We start from the raw sequence: 26,465 nt of genomic DNA, 5'->3' as shown, positions 1-26,465 counted from the left end.
CACACACAACCCATACACATAAACACACAGTTGTGTTGTGCTTTTTACTGTGTGGTTGAAGAATGACATTAGCCACTTCAGAGGCTGATGATGATTTTGTAACACTAAGCCTCCTTGTATCCGTAATATTTTCATTATCTGGATTTCCCAAGATGCCATGATATCTTCATAAACATGTCTGTTTCTAAATTTGTATCTTAGATCTTGCATACCTCATCCATAATCCATCATTTTTAAATATTTGTTTTATATCTTTTATTTTTGTTTCACTTGTTCTACATGGGCACCATTTATGTTCTTTTCTTTAAAGTGCTTAAAATTAGATTAATAATTTTCTGATGAAGTTCAGTTTTAAGGGAAGCTGTCATGCACATAGAAACATTTATTCCCGGTGTGTCTGAGAGCTACATTGTGTGTCGTGTCTATGAAGTCTCTGTGACTCTCTGGTTTTTGTTCTGTGATTTTTCAAGCATCTACCTTCATCGCTTATCTTATCTCTGTCTCTCTTCTGCTCTTTCTTCTCCCCCTGCTTTGCCATCACTGCTTCAAATCTCCTTGCTGGACCTCTCCTCCCCCCACCAGTTTGCTACGGGCCCTCGACCAACCCACCATCAGGTAATTTACCCCCGCTGAACGTCCCTCCTGCTCCCTCTCTCTTTCGCGTCATCATCATCAAAGCAGTGTGCCGGTACCTGCTGGCAAAAGAGCTGTTCGTGGGGCGTCCGCTGTTCCTTAAAAAAAGTCTCCAATTTAAAGCCCTCTAGTTTCTTGGAAACAGTTAAGGAGGTTTTAATTATCCTGAGATTTTTTCTGAGCACGTTGCTTTTTATTTGAAATATCCAGCTGGGTGCACAGAGCTGTTTTTTGACGAGTGTGTTCCTACGCTATCCTTGTTCATTTTTATGATGCCATTGAAGTCAGTCCTCTCCAGGAATTAAGTGTTTAATAATCTTTTATCAAGTTCAGATGTTATGAAGCTTGTGGGTGTCCTCACTTTGAGCTCTGAGAAGAACAGTAACTGTTTTCTGCTCAGGATGGAGCTAAACTGCCTTAACAAGTTACTTTTCCTAGGAAGTTTCAGGTATTTCTTTTAGATGATTATTTTTAGCACAAGACATTTAGTGAAACAACAGCACTGCATAAAAGCAAAAGGAAAACATCAGTCAGCCTGCATTTATAAACCTATACATTACACAATAATATATTTATGTATGTGTACTTTGCATTGGTGTTGTGAGTTCTTTGTGGGGTTTTTTTATTAAAAGGGATGAAAGGTTAAACAAAAGCAAAATAATTGTACAACACCCAGGTAGAGAGCTCTCTTCATAGCTGCTTTTCCATCGAGTAGTCTGGTTCGGCTCAGTTCTATGAAATATGCAATTACTTGCGTTATCACTATCAAAAGTTGGGAATTGGATCAAAGGGAGACTCTGCAGTCTATTGATAGGTCAAAAGAATTGTCTATTCCTGTGTGACAGCAGCAAGAATGGTCGAACACTAAACATGCCATGATTTTTACTAACACAGTGTGTTATTTACCCCAGAAGTCAGGAGTCTGGAATGACATCACACTACAGTCACCTGCATTCCAGTTATTACGAGCCGGTGACTCAGGGTCATGAAGTTCCTTTAAGCTTCCAAGTCTGAATTTCAACTTTAGGGGCCTTTTAGGATGATGTATCCGACTGGCATCTCAGAATTCCTGAGTTTCAAGATCAATTATGTTTATAACCACGAGTCTAAAGGAAACAGTGATTTACTATGTAAGAAATTAAACTTATGGAGCACTGCTAGATTGAAATGACAACTGAAGTCAGGTGCAAAGTTATGAGCCATAGTGATGTGTAGTGCAGTGGTTCTCAACTGGTCTTGGGTAGGGATGCACAAATTATCTGCATGATATCAGTAGATATTAGGTAAAAATGGGAACTATCGATTTTAGAAAGATATGAACATTTCTTTAGATATTTACAACCGATATTTTATCCATAAAAATCTGTCTGTATCAGTTGTACATATTGGCCAAAGTTACTAAGAAGTTAGTGGAGTTTTTGGCTGGACCAGCAGACCTATGTTAGCTCAAGCTCTTTTATTCATCCTCATTCCTTACACTGTTAAGTGTGTTTTAAGGACTTAAATGTATTAATTTGTTATCCTCAAACATTAAATTGTATGTTTTAACAATTTAATGTTTATGTATAAACTAAATGTAATTATCTGTAATCAATATTGGTATCAGCTAAAATCAGTTGTTAAATATCAGGAAATTGGATATCAGCAAAAATCCAACATCATGCATCCCCGGTTTTGGTGCAGGACCCATTCCCTCCTGCTCAGTAGCATTACTTATAGCAACTTAAATTACATAAAAACTTTCAACCACTTTAGGTCCTTGCAGTAGAAGCAATAAAAACAACTTTGCCCTCTTTTGTTGTTTAATGGTGGCTGGCAACCAGCACTAATGTGCATTACAGTACCCCGATGGGTAGAAGTGTAAATATTAATAAGCAAAAAGTAAAACTGTATGTGCTTTGAGCCATAGTAGAAACATGCCCTTGGAAGTAACATTACAGTACAGACTTTATGTCACAATTTCTTGTCAGAGATGCACATCCACAACCCACTTTTGGGTCCCAAACCCCCCCAGCTGAAAGCCACTGGTGCAGTGTACGACTGGAGTGTTTCAGCTCTATAATCTAAACAATAGGAGTAGGCTCCTTTTTTCATTTTTGTTGGTGAGTAGACAACAAAAGCCTTAATCCAACCAATTGAAAAGCAATTTCAGGACCAAACCATGAACCAAATAATCCAGAAAAGAGCTGCAGTTCCCATCGCTGCTTTTTAAATTGTTATGGACTGACTTTTTATATGGGAATTAAACAGTGAGTTAAGCTTTTGAAACGTCAGTGGATTGTCTGATATCCTTTACAAACCATGGCACAAAATTGCTGTGTCACCTTTAAATGACATTACAAGACTTTGGTTTATGGTTGTGGCTGAGAGGACAACAAGGCTTCGACTCTTATTTTACCAAACTCAGCAGCTGACCCAAAAACTTGAATCAAAGTAGTCATTACTTTTGTGTGAAAACCCAACCAAACAAACATTGAACTCCAACGAAGCTTAGACTGGCCACTCACCACAATGCCTTCAAGAGTGAGTAAGGCACCAGTAAGCTTACACTGCTTGCGTCTCTTCTCATGAAAACCTGTCTTTTTCCTCCTGATTGTCCCTGATCTTTTAAGTCCCTGTAAAATGAAATCCAAACTTTGTGTCTTAACACACTAGACATGTTGGAATATGGTTGCTGTAAACATGTGAAAACACTGAAATGTACATGTAACTGGATTTTGGATTTAGACCATTAGAAAGTTGTTCACTTCTTTCCAGGCTTGGTTTTATTTGAGCAGGAGCCCATGACATCACCCATCTTGATAGGGAATTTCCCTGCCCCCCTAAGGCTACTAAGGTATCAAACCCCAGAGCAGTTAATCCCAATACAGTCCGTTGTTGGCAAATGTCACTGCCGTGAATGAAAGTTAACAGCCAGCAACATGTTCCTTTTAATTGTGTGGTAAAATTCCCAAATCTATCAGCAACTCTGGCCTGACAGGTCATTAAAAGTATCATAACAGAAAGATTTGTACCAGAAAACAGTAAAACAGAGCCAGGCAGCTACACTCTGATTAGAGGCTTTTTTTTTTTTTTTTCTCAATTTGAGAGAATCGTATTTCTCTTAAGAGGGTGTGGCTTCATCTCATTTAACAAACACGCCTACACCATCCTAGAGCAGATTTTACTGCCTCTTTTTCATGATTTTAAAGCTTAATTTTATAAACTTAAGTATATATTTCATTACTGAAATGTGGCCTGGTAGTTCAAAACACAGTGGCCTGTCATACAACAAATCTAAAATAAAAACTTTTTTACCACTTTACGGGGACTTTAATACACTTCATGTTGGGGCTAGTAGGTTGTGACTTTATTTACTCAAGCTTAGCGAAGTATGAGTAAGGCTGGATGGCTGCATTGGCAAGCAGGATCAGGATTTGCTGCATCCAACTATGCCAAATTGTAATGAGCTGGACCAGGCTATTTAGTGGAAACACACCGTTGTTTATTGGCTTTACCACCCAAAGCAAATGTCAGTTTTTTTGTTTGACTAAATGTTTGAGAAATAAACAGGTTATTGGCTGTGAAAGTCTCTTGGTGCTCGATATAATGGCTGATCATATCATGGAGTTTGATGATAGAATGGAGCTGATTAGATGTAGCTCTTTAATTGACCTGTGACTAAGCCATGCCCCCTCTACTCACTCGGACAAACAATGAACATTCAGTGACAGACGCTATTGGAGGTATCACAGCAGGAGACATTTCACAGGAGGCCATTGATGATTTTTGGAGACAGAAAGATCACATATCATCTGGAGGTCACCAAAAGGGTCTAAACTATGCACTGGAGGGATATATTAATCATTTTATTGTCGAGAAGGTCGATAAAAAGCTTCAGTTACAAGCCAAAATTTACAGGTCCCAGTGCAAACGTGATAAACCGCATCCCGTTGCCATCACAATCTCAGACCACAAGATAGAGGATCAGCATCAAAGTGCCACTGAAGTTAAGGTTTTTGGCTCAGATTATGAGAAAAATATAACGGCCTTTTTACCATCTTTACCAAGAGTGTCTCTCCGTTAGTTTGGTGCTATAGTATTTACATTGAATCATGCAGCATAATGTTTGCCAACCTTTGTTATCTCAGCTTTTACAGATAAGTTAATGAAGCTAAGCTCCAGAAGTTAACATTAGTTTAACTACAGCCCTTTGGACAAAAGCTAACAATGATGTACGATCACCAAAGCACAAAAATTAGAACAAAAAATGCCAGTGAACTCCCAACAAACAATGTGACACAACGAACACCGCAGCTAGGAGCTAAAGTTAGGCTAACTTGAGCTAACTTTAGAGATGTTAAAGATAACTTTTTATTTCTTTCCAGCAAAGTGACAATATGTAGCCTCAAAGACGATGTTGGCTTACTTTAGAACAGATGTAGACATCCGTGTTAATCTTATTCACGCTGAGTTGATGTTGTGGTCAACTGCACAACTTTATCCAAAGAAGACACTTTTCTTGGTTTAGATGTGGCTTAGGAAAGGGTAAAAAATACACTCCGTTGCCCAGCCTCTCATGGTACCTTGTGTTAGAGTCACATGTACCCCATGAACACCGTTTGACCATTTTTAAACATAAAATCTCAGTAAAACCTCATTAGACCAAACGAAAACGGACTTTCTCCCATTCATTTCAATGGACGTCCAGGCAGCAGATAGCCGAGTGTATGGAATGGCTATACGCACTGTGATTGGCTCATCATGTTTTAGGGCGGGAATTAGCCATAGGCCAATTGTCAAGGTAGAAGTATAAGTTACCTGAAGGAAGTAGCTAGCAAGGTTATTATAGTTAACTAAAACTGTCTTTTTCAGAGCTCATAAAATTAGTGGTTAATCATTGATTTTCAGGATAAAACAACACAAAGTGATAAGGAATGTAAGTCAGTGGTCAGGTCAGATAAGAACAAGCTTGTGTCTGGCCCACTCTTATGTCAGCATGGGTTCACTCTGATTCTTATAAGGCAGTTGACATAAAGCTAAAGTTGACATAAAGCTAAAGCTTGACATAAAGTTGATGCCATGAGTCTGGGTGCAGAATTTCAGTTCATGTGACTTCCTGTTATCCTTCTGTTTGTTGACGGATGCTGGAGTGATTCATGCAGTTGTCCTATTTCAGCATTGATGTGTTACTCACACCCTAAAACGTCCCTGAGTTTCACCCCATGCAACTTGTTGTCTAACATCCTCACCTTCTGGATGCTTCTGTGTGGATAAATCTTTACCAGACTATTAATAGCATGGTGTCAACGTGTTTTGAGTGTGTGTCGGCCAACATCAGCGTGTGCACAAACACACACAAGTGTATGCTCTAGCTGTCACAAACTGGCGCTGGGATCTCTTGTGCCACCACGGAAGTGGAGTTGGGAAGCAGATGAAGCAGAACAGAGGCCTTTTATCGAACAGAGAAAACAGCCATTGTCCTTCTGAAACACACTCGATTCACAGAAAAGGCTGCATGGAGATCAAAAAATTAATTCATTTGGCTAAAACTTAAGTCCATCTCCAAACAAGTATCATCTTTATTTAGTTTTCTTTTCCCTCCTCTTGTTCTTGTAAAAGGCCTTTTTTAAGGTTTCACTCCAGATTTCAGACACAGCTTTTATGTGTTTGAGCCTAAAGGTCAAAATCAGTAGAAGTTACAGTTACCACATAAACAAACAAGTGTTGTTCTGTTCCCCAGAGAGCTGTTCACTGTGTAAATAAGTTGATGAATCTTTTTTTACTCTTCTGTGTGTCCTCTGGGTTGGCTGCAAATAGAAGAATTTCTCATAACCATGAAATAAAGTCATATTGATTAGGGCAGTCAAGGGCTGTTGCAGTTAAGTAATGTCCAGAATCATAAGGCAAAATGTTTTGGTTTCGCAATTTATCACATGATTTTATTTATTTATTTTATTATTATTATTATTTTTTTTTTTTTGTGGGGATGCATAATGCTAATGGCATATCTGTATCAGCAAACATCTTAGAAAGGGAGTTATCCGTATTAGCGGATTTGAACATCTTTGCAGATATTTACAGCCAATACTTTGGCTTTAAAAATCTGCTCAGTGGCTGTAAATATTGGTCAACAAGCAACTGTAATTTTGAGCAGGACCAGCAGACCTATGCCAGCTGAAGTCTCTTTCTTTATTTATCATCATTCTTCACACTTTAAAGTGTGTTTAAGGAATTATATTTTGTTCATTTGTAGGGATGCATGTTATCGGATTTCTGCTGATGTGCCATGGCGATATTTACAGGTTCATTTAAGCTGATACCCATTTAATAGGTAATATGTCCAAGGACTTATAAACAATGTCATGTTTAAATGCAAGTGATTAAGACCACACTTTTACTTCTTGTTGAGATAAAATTAAATTGTATATAAATAAATTCCGTTGATATTTGTCTGTCATGATGATTTTATTGTAATGAGGGATTAAATTGGTCAGGGGATTGAACTAAGTCACTGACCAAAGCCAGTTATTTCTGCGTTTGAAGCAGATGGCCAGTTATGCAGGGAAGTATTTGTTATCCAGGGAGCAGCTGTTTTCAGTCCTTCAGGGGAAGAAGTTTTATTTTCAAGGTAAAAAACTTCTCGCATTCATTAAGGCCTGACATTGCAAGAAACTGGTCAGAAACGTGGACAGGACTGGACTGAATTAGGATGAGAGGGCAGAGTGCAGCTGTGCTCAGTGGTTAGATTCTTTGATAAAATCTTTGCAACTTTTTAAAACAAAATTACACAAATAAACACTTTTCCTTCACTCTTAACAAGCATGCGGTCTGTATCAACCTCACTTTTTGGACAGGTTGTTTGCTGATCTGAGGTGATCTTCAGCAGTGTGTCTTTTTATGATGTTATTCCCACTCAAAGAGAATTCAACTTGCCACACTTAACTCATTTATTGCATCACATTAAGCTCTTCCTTTGCTATGATTATAGGTTCTTCATAATCGATGGGTAAACATTTATATTTTAAAGAAAATTAAATAAGTAAATATTGAAAAAAATAATATTTTTTTAAAAATGTCCTTTTTCCCCAAACATTTCTCGGGCCGGATCCAACCTTCTGGTGGGCCAGAAGTGGCTTGTGGACCATAAGTTTGACGATGCCAGTGTAGAGCTTTTTGGAGATTAGCAATCTGCTATGGGCAGCTACAGGCTTTACATGCACTTCAGTGGTAAACTGAGTTTCATTAGAATAGATGAACAGTTCATTTTCTTCCACCTGTGCTCGCTCGCCCACCACTGCTCTTTCCCTAACCTTGCAAAGCAGAAGGATTTGCCTGTTTCTGTGTTTCTCGCTGACGAATCCATCTTGCAAATCACCCATCTGAACAGTTTGGGCCAGTTAGAAAGTGACAGGACCAATCAGTGACGAGTGGCAGTACTTTCGAGTACGGCAGAGTCAGGGCGTAAGCGAACAGTGACAAGAGGCCGGTGCAATTATGGCGGAAGACATTAGCGTGGATGCTGCTATAGTGCCAGTTTTCTCAGAACTTGACGACATTTCTTTGTTAAAGGGAGAACAACACTGAGCTGTTTTCTTTTCTCTCAATTCCCTAATCTTCACTGGGATAACTTGTTCTAAAATTATAATAACAAAAACAGACAAAAACTCAGAAATCTAGGGATAAATATTATTATGCTGCTGTATCTGATAGGACGTCTTCGACCCCTCGAGCCTGATTAGCCTGGGTTAGAAGGGGAGGGGCAGGGATCCAGACCCAGCCTGACTCCTGTTTGGCTTGGGCAGTAAATCCAGCCTCTAGTAAGCACTGGCCTGAAAACACAGTGCCAGGGTGCAAAATGATCCCACCCAAATAGGAACGCAACTTACAGACTAGTGTGCCTTTTGAGTTTATATTGCTTGGAACTTCACTTATTATAAGTAACCTGAAATTAGGTCCTCTGTGCTGCAGTGGTGATCATTGTACATCTAAGGCTCTACTGCACCAACTTGTCAGTAATACCTGCCAGCTTTCTGAAAAGGTATCCTTACTAGATACAACTTATTTGTGGTGACTTATTTGCCTCTCAGCTGCTCACTTATTGATTCAAACTAACCCTGAATCTGAGGTTCTTCTCTGTTATTTTTTTTTTTTCTCTTTTGTACGTCTTTGAGGTTCAGGACAAGTGATCAGTCAGGCCCATAGGAATTACCTGGCTACTTCCCGTCTTGCTGTGTTTTGGTGAAAGATGTATTGCATGTTTTGTGCGGAGGCTTCAGTTTCTTGAGTACTGTCTCCCATTGGCTTTTCTCTCTTTCCTGCTTCCAAAACTCAAGGGAGGATTCAGGCCCATCCAGGTAACATTTACCTCTCTGCAGACCTGCATGGCATGATGAGGATCGTCCTTAAATGATCCCATCCCTCCTAAAATTTATAACCCTGCACCCCCTCCCCATCATCTTCACCATGCTCAGTAGTGAGCTCTTATATCATCATTTTATCCCTTTTGTCCTGTCTTTTATTGTAGAGGATCATTGCTGGACTTTCAGTTCATAATGTTGTAGTTTTTCATTCATTAATCATCTTAAATCAAGCTTGCACTGTTTAATGAAACGCATGTGGAATGAAAGAGTATTTCTTCTAAAAATAAGTGTTTTTATTTCTTGTTTTATCAATGTGATAAGCAAGTGTTTGTATCCTTTTAGGATTATGTAATGTCTTGTTTAGATTTGCAGTGCTGTCAGTGTGGTTTCAGAGCACAGTGACTGTTTGAGCACTTCATAGTCAACATATTTCAAAGTTGTTTTGTCTGTAGACTCATGTTTTTTGCTGTGCCGGCGATTTTACTGCGACTGTAGCTGTAATAAACAGTTTCCTGGTCGGTTTCCCAGATTTCCACACGCCTATTTACAATAAAGCCATTGAACCTGATTTATTTTGTTAAAGGTGATTTCCCTCCTGGGTATTTTTAGACACTTTTATAGCATTGTTTATCCTGCTCCCCTTCACTGGAGCACACTGACACTGTGGTGGGGTATTCCCAGCGTGAGTTCTCCTGGATGTTTGAAAGTCAGTCACAGCTGTTGGTAGTGGTCTTTCTGCAGACCCTGTCCAATACAAAACCTAACCAACGGTGACATATGCTGTGTAGAAATCATTGTAGCTGCAGTGTTAAGCTGTGTATTTTCTGTGCTTTTGTCATGCACAAGAAAAGCCGATCTGAAAAGAGCCATGCTGTTTGTCACACATTCAGTGCAACTTATGGGTTGGCCGATTTAGGCACAAAAGGAAGTTTTAAAAGACATTAATCTGTCCCTAGAGTTTCTATTTTTTTACTGCCGTGGTGTCTGCACAAGCTCATTTTAAGCACAGGCAAGGTGGCAAAAAATAATGCAAGTAAAGCATTCAAATAGAAACAAAGTAATGAAATTTGCTCTTTGGCATTTAGTCTTAAAGTTTCTGCAGGAAACTGTAGTCACATGCATCTCTGCCATGCTTTTAAAAGGGTCCTCTTCTATCTTTAGTTGGAAAGGCAGCCTTGAAGCCCATGGCAGAATCTTTTACCAGTGGTTCTTAAAGTTTTGACATACAGGACTCCTAGACTTCAGAATTTTGAGGAATGATGCCAGACATTGTGACTGTTTTTAGACTTTTTACAACAGAAAGATGTATGAACTAAGATTGCATGATTTTGGGCCAAAATCTTAATGATGATTAATTTAATTGATATCGAGATCACGATTATCAAACACATAATTCTTTGATTTACAAACAGAAAATGCATTTATTGTTATATCACTCCTAACACTTTTTAATTCTAAACACTTTGGAAGAACAAGCAACATGACATGAAAAAGTAAAAAAAAAGTAAATAATATAGATATTGATATTGATAAAACTATTGGAATTTTAATCAGTTAACCTATATAAAACAATCTATTAGATAATTTAGCTTTGGCTGTTGTAAAATAATCCTCAGGATTCCAGAATGAATTCAAAAAGGTTTTTTTGCCACCTAATGGGAACATATAATCTACAAGTAGCAGGTAGCTTGTTTGAGTTTTATCTGTCTGCATCAAAATAGAGTGAAAGCATTGACTTTCTATGAAAGACTTGACCCAACACTTAAATTGAAAACATGCTGAGAAATATATTGGATGCTTGTATAAATAACTTCACATACTGATTGCTTATTTGAAAAAGTGGATGACTCCATTTAGAAACATTTTCTGGAGATTATGCCAGTCAGAATCAAAGTTGCTTTGACTGAGTAGGATACACTCAAAAAACAACCAATACAAGCCAGCTAGCTTATGTGTAGAGATGCATAAACAAACAACGCATGCCTTTGGACTCAAGGTATGCAGGTGTTCCATTTTAAGTTTGTGTAAAGGAAACAGCGGTCTCTAAAGCATTCTTTAAAAGAAGAAACCTACGACCTGTCAGTAACTTAATTGTCATTGTTAGGCCAGATATTGGAGTATAGATTGCTATCACTCAAGAAATGTATACAAAAATCTGTAAGTAATCCCTTTTGGCTAAATGAAATTGTCTTAAAATAATTTTGGGACATCCCCTGGACCATTTACTGGACACCTAAAAATGTGAAGACTCCACTTTGAGAACCACTGTCTTAAAAAGTTCTGCTCCAGGTTTCCTCCAGTTAGAAGGAAGTTTGTCTTCCTGCTCTAACTTTCCTAAATATGCTTTGCTCATGGTGGATTAATGCAGGGTCTTTGTAAATAATAGAACAAAGGATACAGTCTAGACCTGCCTTTCGTGTCAAGTGTCTTGAGACAGCATTTTTGTGATGAATTGGCGCAATGTAAATTAAGATTAACAGTGTGTGTATGAACTTAGAAAACCTATCTTTCAAGCCTCATGTCTAAGTTTATATCCTGTATTTACTTTTTGTCTTGGCAGCCTATGACATTAGTATTTAATAGTAAAAGAAAATATAGTGTTATTTAGAAAAATTGAAATTGACTTAGAATAGAAAGGAGAACAAGTCATGACCTTGAATTAGATATTTTTCACAAATGAAACACAGGCATGAAGATTAAAGAGGATTCCTGCTCTCTGTAATATTTTTTTAAAAGAAGTACACCCCAGTTTTCACCTTTGTGTCTCTAAACTATAAGTTGCCATGGTGTTTAGAAAAATTCAGGTCAAGATACCACAAAGATCCCATGACGACAACAACACAGAGAGAGACTGCAGACAGTCTCTATTCAGTCAGTGAGACTTCTTTCAAAGCTAATTCTAAATGATGACATCCTGTCAGCTATTTGTTTTCATTTGCCTTCATGAAAGGAACCTTGATAAGGTGTTAATGGTGAACACATGGTGGATTGTGAATGTCTGAATGAATGGAGACGGATGTCACGCTGTAATGCACTGATTACTGTTGTGTGTTTGGATTTCTTTTATCTCAGTGTGAATTTTTTAATCTGGCTTTTAAGAGTCTGTTTAGTTGATTGGATGATTGTAGGAGGAAATATTTAAAGTGTCTGAAGCAAGAGTGGTACTATCCTTTTAGTACACGACATTCAACTGATTCATGATGTTGTTAACCAATCACAATATAAAACTTCAGAGGAAATTATTAAAGCTATTCATGGAGGAGATTATGTGTTGATTATAGAGCCGTTTGACAGAAATATAAAAGTGTGCATGTCAGCCTGAAGCTCATTCTGCCTTTCATTTCTCTGTCGTTTTAATGTAATGGCTTGCAGCATTGATGAGAGATTTCTTCTAAAGCTGCTGATAAAACCAGGCCTGTCTTACTATGAGAAATGTGTAGGCTGAATGGTGAAGACATCTGAAAAACGGCACTTGTTTGTGTTTTAAATAAAGTGTGGCAGCATGCTGAAATGGGACCCTCTGTTTCTCTCATTTCAGTTTTTCCAGAGGACACAGATGCAGACTGCGAGGCCCACTATCCCCACAAACACACCCTCCATACGGCCCGGCTCGCAGACCCCCACAGCAGCCGTCTACCAAACCAACCAACCAATCATGATGACCATGGCACCCATGCCTTTCCAGTCTCCACATGCTGCACAGTACTACATCCCACAGGTAACACTGACACCTTACAATGGGTTGTTGTGTTGCTTCAAATTGATATCTTGAGTACAGCCACAGTCATGTTGCATGGGTAAACCTGTGGAACAGCTGTGACGATGATCTAAAAATTTGCAGTTCACTTTCATTATGTAGAAAAATGTTCAAAACAAAACGTTAAAAAATACAAAGATCAGGTATGATAAGGAATTTTGAAAAAATTATGACTGGATTTTTGTTATGGAACTTTTGTTTACTTAATCATTTATTTTGTAAGATGCTTGAATGTTTGCTTGTTTGTTCAGAAGACTTTTAATGTAACTAATCATGTAAGCTATGAATGGACCAGCTGAAGATGTTTTTTAAAAAGGGTAGGCATAATAAGCATGAGCTTCAGCCTACACCTTCTCGATTAGTTTAATCCTTTATTGCTTTTCTGTTTGTGTTGAAGGTGAAACTTCCATTTGTCATTGGAAGTATTTTTTCCTTTATTTGCTAATTGAAACAAACTGACTGACTGACTGACAGAGCAAGACTGCATGAAAGGAGGCTCACTTCATCCCCCCCTTACAGCCAGATCAGCTGATTAAACTGTTGGAATAACCTCTGAATGCAATAAAAAGACACTGGGTGCAGCGGTTGCCTAATAAGTACCTAACAGCCACTGGTTTTGCGCTCTCTTCATTACTAACACCTCTGCAAAAACATAAACAGACTAACATAGTGAGTGAGGTAGCCACAGCTAACACCAGAAGGCTAACACCCCAGCAGCTTTCTGTTCCATCCATCCATTTTCTATACCCCTTATTCCATTCTGGGTCGGGGGCAGCTTTCTGTTACAAACACTTATTTGTTTCAACCTGAAACAAATACCTGCAGTTCACTGGATCTAAGCATCTTGACCCCTTTTTGTGAATTGTGCCTGAAGTTTTTAAGTCTTTTCCTTAAAATGATTATCTTCCTTCAGTTTGGATAGAACAATTCACTCATTTATTAGTTGCTACAGTTAGAGGGACTGATGCGGGATGATACGGCGTTACAGCTTTATTTATAACCTGAAACTCTCAGGGCTTTAAGAGAACAAGGCATGCATTGTCTATTTTTCTCCTTGGCTGCTCTCGGCTCATGCTGGCTGCTGTTTTGTAAATGGGCATGATGTCACGATTATCAATCCAAGGAGGGGAAATTATGTTTTAAATCTCTAAATAAAAACTGCACGACTTGGTGATTCAGTTTTTTCTCCACTGTTATTTGATACATAACACCAATTCTTCAGTTTTGCATCATGAGGATGGTTCAGGTTTTTTTTTTTTTTTTTTTTCAAACCTTAAAAGCTCATGGAAAGTAAGTCATATGCAGGGGTTTTGTTGCAAGAGGCCATTGTTTGCATAATCTTGTTTGATTTTGCTCAGTCATTGGTCTTAAAGATAAGTAATTGTAGGGACATACACTATATGGACAAAAGTATTTGTCCACTTAACCATTACACCAGCAGGTGTTTAGGAATGTGTGTCCATTTATTCTGTAGAGCATTTCTTAGGTCAGGCACTGATGTTGGATGAGCAGGACTGGCTTGCAGTCTTGTTTCCAGTTGATCCCAAAAGTGTTCAATGGGATTGAGGTCCAGACCAGTCAAGTTTTTTCACATCAGAGTCATTAAAGCATGTCTTCATGGTTCTTCTTTGTGCACTGGGCAACAGTCATGTTGGAATAGAAAACAAACCTTGTCGAGTCAACAAACCTTGTGTCCGAGTTGAGTCCCAAGTCCCTAGTGTTCAAGTCCAAGTCGAGTCCGAGTCACCAAAGAAAAACCCAAGTCGAGTCCCCATTACCCATGTTTGATTCCTAGATGAGTCCCCAGTACCTAAAACAGAGAGCCAGATTAAATTAAGTTATAAATCATGATGTGTTTCATTATTGCATGAATTTCTTCAACTTTTTTATTCTAAAGGGATACAGGAGCTGTTACACTCTTCATCTATAATATTAGTTAGGCTATTTTAACAGGATTACTTCTGTATTTAGGGTGGAAAAATGAGACATGTTTCTAAACTGCACTCATGCTTTGCCTCTATTTAACACTAAATATTCCTCCTTTAAAATGACTGGATTTATTCAGATCTCTCACTAAAAATTAAAGTTCCAAATTTCTCCGTGGGACATTTGAACACACCATAAAAAGATCTCAACTTCGTCCCCCCTTTAATACTTCAAAGTCTGAGTTGTCATTAAACACATCATAATTTTACCGTGTGTCACCTTGTTTAGCTCACTAATCAGCGTTATGTTGCTGATGTTAAGGCAGATTTCAACGTTGGATTGATATTTTTAACTAACAGGCCACATTACAAAGTTTAAGAGTTTTTATGACTCTGTCCAAGACTGAGGAGGATTACTGTACAGCAGCAACAGCCAATATGGCCAGTCTGAGCAGCTGATGGAGGTTTTCTGCGATTCAAAGGTAGGCTGGCTGCATTTTAGTTTAATTTCTTATAGATTACTGCAGGATTACAGAGAAGAGCCACAGGTTTAAGCTACCTATCAACCTATCAGCTCCTCTCTCTGTCACCCAGGCTCGCACACTCCTCCTACTCTCTCTCACCTGGTTGTTTTCACAAACAGCAGGTTAGACACACGTGAACGCGCATGCAGGTGAATGCACGTGCTGGGCGCTGCGTGAACACTGATCAGTTATGCAGGGTTTTCACAAAAACAACAAAAATCACAGAATAGAAGAGTCCAGCAAAAAAAAGTTCAAGTCCTCCTCTTCACCCTTGAGTCCTTACGCAGTTAAAGACAACCATTGACCACCTGTAAGGTTTAAACGTTAATTTTTTTAGTAATTCTATTTGTCTTAAATGAAGCCAAACTAAAAGCATGAATTTATAATATTCCTCTTAATGAACTGTAAGTACTGTTTGTTGTTTTCATGGTTAATACTTACAGAGAATAATTCTCCGTTTGCAGCTGTTGCTGGTTAGATACAGTGCATATCTTTGGTCTAGACTGAATTTGATCAAGGGCTTATCTAAAATCTCACAGAGGGCAGTCAAAATCCCTTTAAGAAAATCAGAATATAAAAAAGCAACACATCCCTGTTGTGTGCTGTTTTAAAACTATCATCCATACTGCATCTGTTGTTTCTTGCATATAAAATTGTGCCAATGCCCCCTGTTTCCCTCTTTGTCCTCTTAAGTATCGGCACAGTACGCCCTACGTGGGACCTCCTCAGCAGTATTCAGTACAGCCTCCAGGGTCTGGCACCTTCTATCCTGGTCCTGGGCCGGGGGAGTACCCTGCCCCTTATCGTGAGTCATTAATCCAAAACACAACAAGAACTGTTTGCACATCTGCATCACATTTAGAATCTGAATGTACAAATCAGCTTCATGTGACTGTATCTGTGTTTTCTTCTCACCCAGATCCCCTCAGGTATCACCCGCCTGTCTCGCCCTCTGTCCCCACCCCTGTCCCCGCAGCTGGTCCGCCCTACTACCCAGGACAGACTGTGTACCCCCCCTCACCCCCCATCATAGTGCCTACACCACAGCAACCTCCACCAGCTAAGCGGGAGAAAAAACCAGTGAGTATCTTAGGAGTACTTTTTGCTTTTCCACAGTAGGGTTCTGGATCAACTTGTCTTGTCTTGACTGTCTTTGTTTTCCATTAGTGATCATACCTGGTATCTTTATTCTTGGTATCACCCCTAGTGAGATTCAAAGCAAGCCGAGCCGATATTAAAATGTGACATAAAGACAATGCCGAGGCTGAGTGGTCAGATAATGTTGTCACCAGGATGGTCACGTGTAGAATGTCTGACACAGGAATCAAACCTCCTTTGTCATCGGCATCGTACAGCTATTTAAACTTCCAAACTCTCCTGTACTTTTCAATAGCTTTGTCTCACTACTTGCAACTGTCTGGAATAAAACTTGTCTTATTCTTTCTGCGACAAAAACCACAAACGAAGAACCAGGCACACTATCTCCTCATTTCCCTCCATTGTTGTATAGGACATTATGGCTGTTGCCCGTGCAATGGCGACCCAGCCTACGCCAAGGAGGTACAACCAAAGTATACAGTACCTATAGAAAGTATTCACCCCCTTGGATGTTTTATCCTTTTATTAATTTTATAAATCAGTCATAGTCTATGTAATTTGGCTTTTTTGACAAAAGAAACTTACAACAATACCTCTTTAATGTCAAAATGAAAACAGAACCTGGAAAACGCTTGTTTTGTGTAGAGTTTCTCTAATGTCAGCTGCTGAAGCTTGTAACTCCTTCAGAGTAGTCATAAGTGGCCTCTCTTACTAGTTTCCTTCTTGCACGGTCACTCGGTTTGTGAAAACGGCCTGATCTATTTACACATGTGCTATATTCCTTCCATTTCTTGATGATGGATTTTACATAACTCTATGGAATGTCCAGTGCCTTGGAATGTTTTTATTATATGCATCCCCTGACTTAAACTTTTCAATGACCTTTTCTCTGAGTTGCTTGGAGTGTTCTTTTGTCTTCATGGTGTAATGGTAGCCAGGAATACTAATTAACCAGTGACTGGACCTTCCAGACACAGGTGTCTTAATACTACAATGACTTAAGATACATACACTGCACTCAGGTGATCCTGATTTCGCTAATTGTGAGACTACTAGCACTGATTGGCTGGACCACTGTTAAATTAGTTCAGTCACTTTAAGGAGGGGTGAATGTGTTATCATTTATTATACCCAACATATTTTTTTACTTGGCAAAACTTTATCAGTTAAACTTTGACATTAAAGAGATTTTTTTTTTTCCTAAAAGCCGAATTATATTGACCATGAAATATTTGTAAAATCAGTAAAAGTATTAAACATCCAAGGGGGTGATTACTTTTTGTAGGTACTGAATACTGTAATGGGAAATAAAGCACAGGGTACCAAAACTAGGTAGAGTCAAGTCGAGTTGAGCTGGTTCTTCATATGGAAATTCACCACTTGTCCTTCTTTGTACATTTGACAAGCAATGCTTTCAACAACAAATTAATAATTTATTTCGATATTCTGTTCCTCAAGCTGTCGTCCTTCATTCTTAATTCTAGATCTTCAACTCTCATGGAAGCTTCTAGAATAATGAGTTAAAAATCTGTGTTAAAACAGTCTCACAGAGAGGCCTGTTTTGTAGCTGTTCTGAAGTCTCCAGTTGGCTCTTTTGTCAACAGAAATGTACAAGTTTCCATTTTTTCTCCGCACTTTGAGGACTTTTCATTCATCATGTCTGGAAAGTTGATCTTTGCAAAGTTCAGCACTGACCTTTGAAACAGCAGCTGTCAAAACAGTCCCTCTTCAAAGTTCATTAAGTAGCCGCTTTTCTGCTTGCGATGATATCACACAGTAAAACTTCATCAGCAGCTGGAGTTTGACCAGCCTGTTGTTACAGTTGCTCTTTACATTGGGATTTAAAGAAAGCTTAACCTTTGTAAAACATGGTGTTAGTGATGTTAATGTCATTTAAATATAAACTATCTTTTAAATCCTTCTTCATCACTTTGTCATGACTTTATCCTTTTACAAAGACTCACATTTTCTTCCACAAATCCATGAAAGTCTCAGAAAAGGATAACAATCATGTAAAACCCTTCAGTAGAAAAGATCAGGTTTATGATATTTCTGAAAACCGCACAGAGAAGGTATTTTTGAAGTGCTTAAATAGCTAAATCACTGCGTATCTCATCATAGCTTTAAATATGGTGGATTTGTAGCCTTATTTTTTGAAAACTCAGGACAAATGAGAGGAAAAATGAATGAAAAAGAACTTGATTAGTTGATGATTATGGACAAACCCCCCTGAGAGTATCTGCAGATATTCTACTTAATTTTCTGTAAGGAACAAACATTTTTTTCTATGATCCCTTGAGAAATACTTGATGGTTTTGGAGTGTCTGATGCCTGTTTTTAATCAGTTTTATCTTTTGAATAGGGACTTGAATCCTAAAAGGTTTTCTAATTTGATCAGATTTAAAAGAGAAAAGACAGTCAGAGCAAATGTTGTAATCATGATCAGATGAGTTATGATACAGTATGCAATAATAGGTTATTGATAATGAAAATGTTGCAATAAAGCAATTTATTTAGAACTGCTATACTGCAGGAAAAATGATAAATCACAATACCTGAGTAACTAAAGAATATAAAATGCCATGAAAAGGTAAAGTGAATTATAGGGATTAATGTATTCATTTCAATGCAGTGGTGTCAGTTTGACCTCTTATGGCATTATTCTTGTTCATATCCTAAGCTGTCTTTTGAAGAAAATGAAGTAGTTGCATGTTAAGTAAAACAGCACCATTATGATTATTTTCAATTACATTGATATTCAGCATTAGTAATCTGATGAGGTAAAATAGTAATCCAATTCTTGGCTTCAAATAAAAGATATTTTAATCTAAAAACTGTGGTGTTTGATACAGAATGACTCATCACATCACCACTTCATGACTCCTCACAGATATGCTCACGATATGAAAAGGGCAACATGAACGAAAGTTATTTTTCAAAGCTGTTGAGAGTGAGATTATAGAAGAAAGGAAGACACTGGGATCATGTGAGACTGCAAGCACCAAGTCTGATAAGAGGTTAAACTTACACCAGATTTCGGTAAATAAATCCATTAATCCTGCTCTCAATTTTATTAGGGGAGTTTTCTATTCTTCTGTTAGACTTAGTGATGCATATATATATATATATATATATATGTATTTAGTTTAAGATCTATTTAGTGGATGTTATGCCTTTATTCAGGTGGGACAGTGGATGTATTCATAAAGTACAAAGTTGGGGAAAGTGCAGGAAAGGAGCCCAGGCAAAACCAGGATATTACCTACACACCATTTATATCAAGTTTTAATGCTTTTTTTTCTTTTTTTCTCGAATTGCTGTATTTTGGTCTTTGAGTCATATCTAATCATATCTCATTGTTGGGTACCAGTTGATTCCTAGCCATATTGTTAATTAAGACCCAAAGTAATGTTTCACAGTGCAGATGAATAACATGCATTAATAATATCTGAACCTCTGCTGCTCTGAGACTCGGCCGCTTTAGTGAGGTCTGTTTTTCTGTGCCATTGTCCTCCCAGATCCGTATCCGTGACCCCAATCAGGGTGGCCGGGACATCACAGAGGAGATCATGGCGGGAGGTTCAGGGAGCAGGAATTCAACACCTCCTGTCGGCCCTCCCTCCTCTACGCCCACACCCCCACAGGTACAGCTCTCAGACACACTCACCTGCAGTAGTTACAGTTGAGCCAGTGTAGCATTGAGAGCAGCTGATTACAGCAGAGGAGAGGAGAGGAGTGGCGTCTCATGTTGCTCTGTAGCAGTGTGAGCTCTAATCCCTCCTGCAGGACACACGGCCGCTCTGTGGTAATTTATTCAGCCATCTTGCCCGCTCATAAGAAATTGATGATTGCTTTCAACCTAAAACATGCCTGAGGTTTACTGCTCAGAACTAAAATACACTTTAAAATCTTAAATCAATCTTTGTAGTTGTTTTGGGTATGTGGTTTAGTCCTCCTACTCTATAAAACCACTAACAAGTTGTTAATGTTTTTTGTTTTCCCAGTTTATTTTAACAGCTGTTTCTGTTAGACTTGCTTCCTTCCTACTACTGTTTCAATCATCCATTATTTTTTTAAAGTAAATCACAAATGTGCTGCCTGTTTTCTCCTTCTACAGAATCAACCTACCTTGTATGTCAAAAGATTTATTTTTGAGTTAAGTGCATAACCTAGTGGCCTTCACCACATGTCTAGACCACACATGTATCAGATGTAGCTGTAAACTATCACATCTCAGTTAAAGAGGAGTTCTCAAATTTTTTAGTGCAGCCATCTGCATCACATTCATCCCATTCACTGGTGTTACCTTGACCCAGCTTGCAAATGCACATGCTAGTTGTTACAAAGATAATCAGCTTTCTTGGCTTTCTTTTATTTTAACTCTATGGGTTCTGTTTCCTTCTCTGTCCCTCATGTTAATATGGAAAAGGAGTGAGGAGTAAAGGAGATTACACATAACCAGAAGTGTCTGATCGGAATACTTTCTTGATTTTCTTCCACTTTCCTCTCTCATCAGAGCTTACTAGCTTGTTTTACAAACCGGAGATGGTGGTGCAATAATACTATCCACATCTACAGGTGCATCCAGATTCATCTCATACATAGTAAAATATTGCAAGGCTTATTTGTTTTGATCTTGCTGATTACAGCTCACAAAAAAACCTCAAACCCACTACTTCAAAATATTAGAATATTGTGGAAATGTCTGATTTGCAAGGGTTTCCTGAGCCTTCATTCTCTCATTCTGGTTCAGTCCACACATTCATGATTATGGGAAAAACTGCTGACTTTACTCTTTGACTTGAATAGAAAAGTGTGATAAGAAAACATGCACAGGCAACAGGGATGAGTTCAGCTTTCAGAGGATTGTAAAACAAAGCAGATTCAAGACTGAGGTTGGAGTCAGTATGTCGAGAGCCACCACATGCAGACGGATCCAGGAAATGGACTAAAACTGTTGTGTTTTTGGTGTCAAGCCACTCCTGAACCACAGACATTATCAGCTTTTCACCCCAGTTAAGGAGAAAAAGAACTGGACTGTTACTCAGGGGTCCAAAATCTTGTTTTCAGATGAAACTAAATTTTGACCTCTTTTGGAAATCAAGTCCCAGAGTCTGGAGGAGGATTGGAGAGGCCCAGAGTCCAAGGTGCTTGAACACCAGTGTTTTCGGTTTCCACTGTCAGTGATGGGTCGAGGTGTCATATCATCTGCTGCATCCACTGTGCTTTATTAAGTCCAGAGTCAACACTGTCAGCCATCTACCAGGTGATTTTGGAGCACTTAATGCTTCCTTCTGCTGACAAGCTTTATGGAAATGCTGCTTTCCTTCACCAGCAGGACTTGGCACCTGTCTACAGTGAAGCCAAAACTACCAGAAACTGGTTTGTTAACCATGGTGTTACTGTGTTTAATTGGCCAGCCAACTGGCCTGACCTGAACCCCTTAGAGAATCTCTGGGGAAACATCAAGAGACACCAGTCTCAAAACAGACAAGCAAAAGGCTGCTATCAGATCAACCTGATGGCATCATGATGTCCCAGCACTGCCACAGACTGGATAGCTCCATGCCATGTTGCATGGATGCAGTAATTTGTGCAAAAGGAGCTCAACAATTACCGAGTGCATAAATGAGCATAACTTTCCAGAAGGTCAACATTTCTGTTTTGTAAATACTTTTTTAGTGATGTTTTGTGATATTCTAGTATTTTGATATGGTGGGTTTTAGATTTTTGTGAGCTCTAAACTGTTATCATCACCATTTAAACAAAGAAGTCCTGAAATATATCACTTTAATGAGATGTATCTAGAATATATTAAGGTTCCACTTCTTTAGGAAAATGAACTTTTTAATGATATTAACAATTGTCTAGGTGTATTTTTTTTTAGAATGTTTTCCTCTCCTCACATAAAGGTGAAACTATGGAGCTAACTGCTTTAATGGTTCATCAGCACAAAGCATCAGATTTCTGTTTCTCTGTACATTTTAAGGTGAAAGTGCAAGACGTCTTACTGTCAAAGGAAAACAGTTAACACTGTTCAGGTGCAGTGTTAACAGCAAGCATTGCAAGCTGTTACGACACAACTTAAGTCCTATTAAGATTAAAATATCTTTAACAAGAGGAAACTGGCTAATGTAGCAGCCATACAACATCCAAGACACATTTAAAAACAACTTTAATAACATAGCACGGAGCACTGATAGCCTGACAATGAGGTCACTCCCCATGCAGAGAGGCTACTGTTGTCTAAGTTCCCTAAGCAGCCCGGGTTCAAGTCAGACCTGAATAACACAACATGTGAACATCTCACCAATTAAAGACAGTATTCAAATACACAGAGACCCTTTAAAAACCTACATGCCTCTGTCACTCTCTGTCATACTCTTAGATTTGTTAAATGGTATTTGTTTGTGTAATTTAGTCTTTTTAAGTTTCTTTTTTTTCTCTCCTTTTTTACTTAGTTTACCTGTCAAAGATAGACTTGCTCCCTTTCAGATTCTCTGTAAATTCATGAATAATTTCAGTTTGGATAAAAATTTGCACACTTTCAAGAAATCTTTACTGCTCTTGTGTTGCTAAGTGAAAAATTCTATGCATCTGTTTTAGTGAGAGAAAATAGTCCATTAACAATTTTTGGGAAAGAAACTCCTGCACACTGTTGAACTTGTAAAAGTGTGTCTCTTGACAGTGTTTTAGCACTTGACCTTTATTAGGCCAGATAAAGATTTACCAGATGAAGCTCTACTACCAAAACTTTTGTCGATAAACGTATATCAGAAGTTATTTTGCTGGCAGTTGTTTCAAGGCATTTGAAATGTTTAGACAGCACAGAACAGGTACAGCCATTCACTGCAGTGAATGCTGTCCTCATGTCAAAGTCATCCTGACAAGATTTTTGTGGTCTCCACATAAGAAAACAACAGCGCTCATGCTCATTAAAAAGAGTATAAGAGCTAACACAGTCTGATCGTTGCATCATTTTAGCTCATATAAAAAGCCTCCCTGATTCTGAGGAAGGACAGTATGACATCTTCCTTTCTTTATCCTTCTGTGGATGTTAACAGTGTCTTTCCTCTTCTGTCTTTTTGTGCCCCTTTATGATTTTATTTCTCTTTTTGTATTTCCCCTTTTTTCTCTCTCTATTGTTCTGCATCGTTCTGAGCCCTTCTCCTCCTCCTGCCATCCCTCCCCTCATTCTCTGTTTCGTCCACATTGCTGATCCTCCAAATCTAAACACACCCCATTGGACTCCTTATTTTCTGCTTATTCTGCATTTGGGCTTGTTTTTTTGTTTATTTGTTTGTGTGTGTGCTTGCCTACATCTCTGTGCCTGTCTCTGGTTTTCTGTGTTGCTAGTTTTTATGGCCGCACCCTCATTATCCTCACATTTTCTACCTCAAATCGCAGCAGCAGCTGAGCAGCAGCCAGACTCCAGAGCAGCAGCAGCCGCAGCCACAGCCTCCTCAGCCACAGCAGGCCCATTCTGGAGGCTACGCGCTGGAGACCCCACAGCTACCACAACCACCGCAGCCCCAACAGCCACAGCAGCCACAGCAGCCGCTGACCACCGGGGCCTCGGACACCAAACCAGGGCCAGGTCTGCACCCATATCCTCCATTTCCTCTAAAATACTCTGTAGCTCCATAATCTTAAGACTCCCTTAAGTCTTCAAACAGTAAATATTGGTCTGTTTTACTGCTGTGTCATGCACTCTTGTCATTTTTGGTTTTGCTATCTCTTCTCTTCTGAAGCTACAACTACATAAAAATCTGTTGCCCAACCATTTCCAGACAACTCATTTTATGTTTAGTCTTCTTTTCCACAGAACAGTTTACTCACGTGAATGCTTTCACTTTCATTTTCCTGAGAGTGGTGTCAGCAGGACTCTCTGCTTTTCCAGTAATTAGCTGAAACATTTCACCATCACAAATCAAAAGTTTAGGAGCATTTGCTGCTTTTTTGACCACAATTTTACTGCCTTAAATCCAAAGAGTCTGAAAGTAGTCTAAAAGTTAGACAAAACCAAATGTGATGATTTACTGATCCTTTTAGGATAACTTTCAGGCACCTGTGCAACTGCTTCAAACCTCTGTCTGCCTTTTCTGTAAGGGAAAGCAACCATAGACGATATAAAACATCCTCTATAGTCCTCTATAGTTTCTGAAGTATTTAGAAGCCCAACTAAGTGGTGTTTGAAATACTATCTCAACCCATCCAGATTTGATTCATAGAAACAGGCAGAAGAATGGAGTTTAGGATGGCTTACGGTCTCTTGGAGAATGACAATAATATGCCCACCTGTCACTCCTCTCAGCCACTTCCCAAATCACGCAAATTAATGCATACATTTCTGTTTTGCTACATTTAAGAAGATTATTTAGAAACATCACCTTCTATAAGTAAATGTACCATAGATTAAAACCAGGCTAAAGTACTATTCACACGTGACTGTTACCTGTGGACCTCTGATAATTTGTGAATTACCCTCCTGACGTCAGTGTTTGTTGCAGTGCGTTCACACAGGTCTTTCATTTTCTAGGATTTACAAAAATTTCTGTAAGAAAACATAAGGGGGCTAAATGGCTACAGCAATAAAAACACAGTAAATTTTTATTTCTAAAGTTTATACAAAAAATGCAATTTTGTTCATAAACTGTTAGCCAGAGTTTCCCCCAATCACTGAAGTGTTTTATATATGTATTATATAAATATATTCTTACACTTGTATTTAGATCTTTAGCAAGCTGTCCATAACTAATAAACTAGTGAACAGTCTTCTCTGACTTCCATTACCCATCGAGGTTGCAAAAGTCATCTGTGCATATCTGCAGCCAATCAGACAGAGGAAGAGAGAGAAAGTCGAGCATCCCTCTCGTTAATGTATGAGAAAGGGAGACACATATTGTAAAATATGAACCTCTCCTGTTACTTTTAACTGTTTTTATGCAGGAGATGCTATGAATATTACTCTGCATTCTATAAATTGGGATAATTTTGCATCCACAACATTCCTCGTACAGATCAACTGTTGCAGCCTAACCACTGAATGTTGAGCGAGAAGTTTCAAATCTTGATTGTGTTATGCATGAAATGTACAGCTAAATGGTACTGATATAAGATCAGGCACTTGCAAAGAGAAACCTTGGGAAGCAGAGCAGCAGTGCATATGAAGAGAGCAAGTGGTGTGCATACGCACATTCGAGCAGCAGAGTTTGGATAAATAAGTAAAGTAAAATAAACCCAATTTTAAACATCAGCTCAATTTTACTGAAAGAGAAGCACTGTAACCTATAGGCTATGTGCCAAAACTTTAACAGTCTCCTACGCAGCCTCTATTATTTTTTTCAATTAGATAAAGGATCAGAAAAAGGTACATGGACTGTAAAAAAACAAGAATACCACCCTTAATTAAATAGATGCCAATTCATACGGTGTTAGAATTCCCTTTGGACCTCTGTGTGCGCTGAAATATGGTAGGTGATTTGCACTGGAATTTTTCCTTCACAAATTACGAACGTAGTTGATTCATCCAAGATTAAAAACACAGACAACCTGAGCAATTTTTACGAATTATGCAAGGTCCCTAGGTAATTTAATCCCGTGCAAATAGGCCACAAGGCATTTATTTCAGTATCTGTCTTTTCTTTGTATGTTTTCTTGTGTAAGATTACCCACATATCCTATAATATTGCTTTCACTCATACTTCTTCTAAAGACATAGTTATTTTCATACAGTGCCAGGAAACAAAGGAATGATCAACATCCTTGACATTATCATCTTTTTAATTTGAATCAAGCTCTGCTGGGCTTGCACCACTTCTGTTAAAAAGAATTGTAATTTTGTCTTTCCAAATAATAGCGAATTTTTGGCAGTGTTATCATTGGGGACTCTGATAGGTAGAGGAGTGTTGTTTCAGTGTAAATTGCTTCCCCAATCAACAGCCTGTACCTGGTGTTTTATTTTGACATCGACAGATGCGCTATGCATTTGTGTGTTTGACTTCCTGCCTTGGTAAATCAGCTCTGCTCAGCTTGACATGTGGTGGAAGCGGCTTGGTCAAAAATAGACTCAGCACATATCTCGAGTGGAAGTGGAGTGGCACTTGTGACATGCAGCAGAGTGGATCAGGGCACGTGCTGCGGATCTAAAAGCATTGGCCGGAGGTGTAATTAACTCCAAAGTGGG

The 26,465-nt window shown here is 38.6% G+C and overlaps 1 protein-coding gene across 8 annotated transcripts in view; it reads left to right on the top strand.

Moving 5' to 3' along the window:
- eif4g3a (eukaryotic translation initiation factor 4 gamma, 3a) overlaps positions 1-26,465 on the top strand; it is a 115,756-nt gene that overhangs the window by 42,676 nt on the left and 46,615 nt on the right. For 4 of the 8 annotated variants that reach the window (XM_041782679.1, XM_041782673.1, XM_041782681.1 and 1 more), the window contains 6 exons: positions 583-615; positions 12,514-12,693; positions 15,875-15,986; positions 16,101-16,261; positions 19,789-19,923; positions 23,687-23,876. In XM_041782679.1, the coding sequence (XP_041638613.1) occupies positions 583-615; positions 12,514-12,693; positions 15,875-15,986; positions 16,101-16,261; positions 19,789-19,923; positions 23,687-23,876 (811 nt within the window). The remainder of the gene's footprint in view (positions 1-582; positions 616-12,513; positions 12,694-15,874; positions 15,987-16,100; positions 16,262-19,788; positions 19,924-23,686; positions 23,877-26,465) is intronic. The other 4 variants (XM_041782680.1, XM_041782676.1, XM_041782675.1 and 1 more) reach the window with 3 other exon arrangements.

The sequence above is a fragment of the Cheilinus undulatus genome, linkage group 3 (genome assembly GCF_018320785.1).
Source record: "Cheilinus undulatus linkage group 3, ASM1832078v1, whole genome shotgun sequence".
Lineage (NCBI taxonomy): Eukaryota > Metazoa > Chordata > Actinopteri > Labriformes > Labridae > Cheilinus > Cheilinus undulatus.
The sequence above is the reverse complement of the archived record's forward strand: the minus strand, read 5'-3'. Positions and strand labels throughout refer to the sequence as shown.